Raw genomic sequence first — 3,439 nt, 5'->3', positions numbered from 1 at the left:
TAAACATCTTAGTACACTGGCCAGTGTATTTCTGAAGGCATTAAAAACCCGCAGAACTGTATGCCCTTATAGAGCTCACAAGTGCTGTGCGACCTGAGATGCAGCCTTGGCTAGTGACTTCTCTTTGCGGCCGACCCTTCCCTTGCTTCCACTAAGAAAAGAAAGAAAGAGAGAAATGTTGTTTTAAGCCCCTTTCTCAGTGCTCTTTGGGGGTAGGGAGGGTACTAATAATTAAATAGAAGAAGAGGGAGGAGATGCGGCTTGAGGATGGAGGAGGTGGGGGGCGGAGCCTCGGTCCGCAAATAAACGCCGCAGCCGAAAGGGAAGCACATTCGCGAGCGCAGCAGCCACCCTGCCCTCACAGATGGAGCGATCTGCGGAGTGAGCACGGAGCTTGGAGCGGACAAGGGCGAGAAGGGGCGACCGCAGCAGGTGGAAACCTGATCCAGAGCCGGCGAGCAAGAAGAAAGTACCTGAGCACCGCTCCTCCTCCGCCCCCTCAGCTAAGAAGAACTACTTTTACCCTCATCGTAAAAGAGACTTAAGGGAAGGTGGAGGCGATCTGTTTCATTAGGAGAGCTGCAGGGAAATCCTGACCAGAGCAAGCCGCCGCCCGGTTCACCGAGCAGAGCGATCCTGGGCTTCTGAAGATAAACGCTTTCCGGAGAATTCCAGCTGGAGTCGCTGGTACAGTTCTATTTTTGTATTTAGATATATATATATATGTTCTTTGCCTTCCATTTAAAAACACGGCCCTTGTTTGTTAGCAGTGACACGTGTGACTCTCTCGCTCTCATTTGCTGTCACTTTTAGAGGGTAGGAGCGCTCTCTGTTTCCGAAAAGGGCGTTCTAATAGGAAACTCTGTTTTTCCACGTATCTATATGTTTACACGCACGAGCGTTTAGAAAGAGACGGCTCTTTTTAGCTTTTGGTGGCCGGAACCCTACGGAGAAAGATGGACAAGGGAGCCCGACAGCGAAACAACACCGCGAAGAACCACCCGGGTTCTGACACCAGCCCTGAGGCCGAGGCTAGCTCGGGAGGGGGCGGAGTAGCCCTGAAGAAAGAGATTGGATTGGTCAGCGCCTGTGGCATCATTGTAGGTGAGTCCAGGTCCTTTGCGGGGGGGCCCCGGCACCATCCCACCCTCTCTCCGGGGGTCCTCTGAGGGACTTTAACCCCGCCAAAGCCTCAAAAGCAGCTTTGCTTTGTCTGTGATTAGTGTTGTCCACATGCACCGGTCAAGTCGGAGCTATGGAAGTGATGTCTGTCATACATCGCTTCAGTCAAGCCAGGCTGAGCTGTTCTCTCCTTAGACTAGCACAAACGAGAGTCAGGAACCATACTGGCTCTGCGTCCCAAGTATTGCCTGGGAATTTATTAGAAGTGTAACAAATTCTTTGTGGCTTGTCACTAGGCAGTTCTGATCCAGGAGATCCTAATTCGGGCTGACACATGGATTTTTAACTAGCTTCTGTGCAGCCAACCTTCTGCAGGCTGTGAACCTGCGTCTGAAGCATATGTAGCATTTTGTTGTCTTATGTTATGAAGTACTGTAGTGTGTCATACCACGAATAGTAAAAAACAGATATAAAAATGCTTTATAATCATGGTTCTTCATAGGCTGGTCCATCCTATGAAGCACTTGTGAAACAGATGTGTCAGCCGAGCTGTCTCAGATGAGGAAAATATGGAAGGGAGAACCAGCTGACTTGACTGCGTTCTTGAAACGGAGTTTTCCGTTTTTTCTGGTTGCCTAGTGTGTGTGTGTGTGTGGCGGGGGGGACACCTGTCTATTAACATCCACACAAGACCCTGTGAGGTTCTAGAGGGAACTGGGAGCGGGTAGATTGTGGGGTACAGGAGGAATTCATGGGTGAAATGTGTGCTCTGGCATGGAAGCTCTTTAGGCGAGAAGCTGGGAGATCCAGAGAGAGCCAGTATAGGTCTCGCTTCCCAAGAGGACTTGGGCAAGGCTCGGACTTCCAGAGACAACTCCCTTGCCTGCATAGGACACTCTTGTCTTTGCAAGGAAGCCCTGCAGATGGGTGCTGGGCAGTGGCTCATCACTGCCCTCTCTCCAAACGGGGGCTTTTGGTCTGCTATCTTTGGCGGAGGGCTTCTTCCCAGGGAAAGCACGAGACTCAGCCTCAGACGCGTCTCCCTGTTCTCTCTCTGGAGTTCCTTGGTGAAGGTATACTGTTTCTTGCTGCCCATAAACTGGTTTCTGTCGATGTAACAGTGTTCCGTGAGCAGCTCAGGGACATTTGGCATTAGAGCAAGAGTGATACTGGAGAACATCCTTGAAGTCAAATAAAATCAGTACAGCATTCCGATAATCCTCCTCACCTCTCCACCCGACTCCAGTGACCATGTTCTTTCCAACCCCTTTTCAAAATGGAATGTTATCTAATTACTCCAAATACTTACAGTTACAAAGAAACAATGTTCTGAGGGAACAGATCTACAAAACAGTAGTGATGATCTGAAGTTCACATTATCCGGTCTTATTATATTTTTAAATTCAACACAACCTGTAGAACACATGCCAATTTAAGATCTATAAATAGACCAGAGCCTGTTATGTCTTTCATCAATTTGGCTGATAGAATTAGCATCCACCCACCCTACCTTGAGGAAAAATCTGATTCATACACAGATGTGCACACATACACACACACACACACACACACACACACACTCACATATGCATACATCCACTCACACACATACACAAACTCATACATATGTATATAGACACATACATACATACTCATACACATACATACTCATACATCCATACACACATACTCATAAACACACACTCTCACATACACACGTACTCATACACACAATCACACATACACACACACACATACTCATACACACACTCACATATGCACACACTCACACATACATACATACTCATACACACTCTCAAACCTTTTTCTTCCAGACTCTGCTTTGCTCACCCATCCCCTAATACATGTAGATTTTCATGGATAGAAGATATTCTCCTATATACTAAAATTTTGTTTTGTTTTGTTTTGTTTTAAATATCCATTCAAAGTCTATGAAGAAATGGGGATGTTCAGGTATAAATACAGTTCCAGAGTAAGTGTCACTACTGATCTGTCCACAGCCTCATGGGCCACACTTCAGTGAGAGAAATAGAGTTCCTCATGGTGACATCACAGTGATAATGACAAATCTGACTGGATACTCTGGGTGGTTTTAGGGAAATCACGATATTTTTCCAGAGTGTTAGAATCATGTTACATTTACTTCAGCTGAGATGAGAAAGAACTTTCTTCTTAAAGATTACATGAAGAAAATCTTTTCTACCTTCCCTTATGCATGGCTATTAAGATGCCAAAGTGAAGCCAGGCAGTAGTGGCGCACGCCTTTAATCCCAGCACTTGGGAGGCAGAGGCAGAC

At 46.8% G+C, this 3,439-nt stretch overlaps 1 protein-coding gene across 3 annotated transcripts in view; it reads left to right on the top strand.

The window, feature by feature from the left end:
• The first annotated feature begins 328 nt into the window (after window positions 1–328).
• Slc7a8 (solute carrier family 7 member 8) overlaps window positions 329–3,439 on the top strand; it is a 57,337-nt gene continuing 54,226 nt past the window's right edge. For 2 of the 3 annotated variants that reach the window (XM_029541741.1, XM_021203587.2), the window contains exon 1: window positions 329–1,104. In XM_029541741.1, coding sequence (XP_029397601.1) covers window positions 957–1,104 — 148 coding nt within the window. In that variant the 5' untranslated portion in view covers window positions 329–956. The remainder of the gene's footprint in view (window positions 1,105–3,439) is intronic. The other variant, XM_029541742.1, reaches the window with a different exon arrangement.

The sequence above is a fragment of the Mus pahari genome, chromosome 8 (genome assembly GCF_900095145.1).
Source record: "Mus pahari chromosome 8, PAHARI_EIJ_v1.1, whole genome shotgun sequence".
Lineage (NCBI taxonomy): Eukaryota > Metazoa > Chordata > Mammalia > Rodentia > Muridae > Mus > Mus pahari.
The sequence above is the reverse complement of the archived record's forward strand: the minus strand, read 5'-3'. Positions and strand labels throughout refer to the sequence as shown.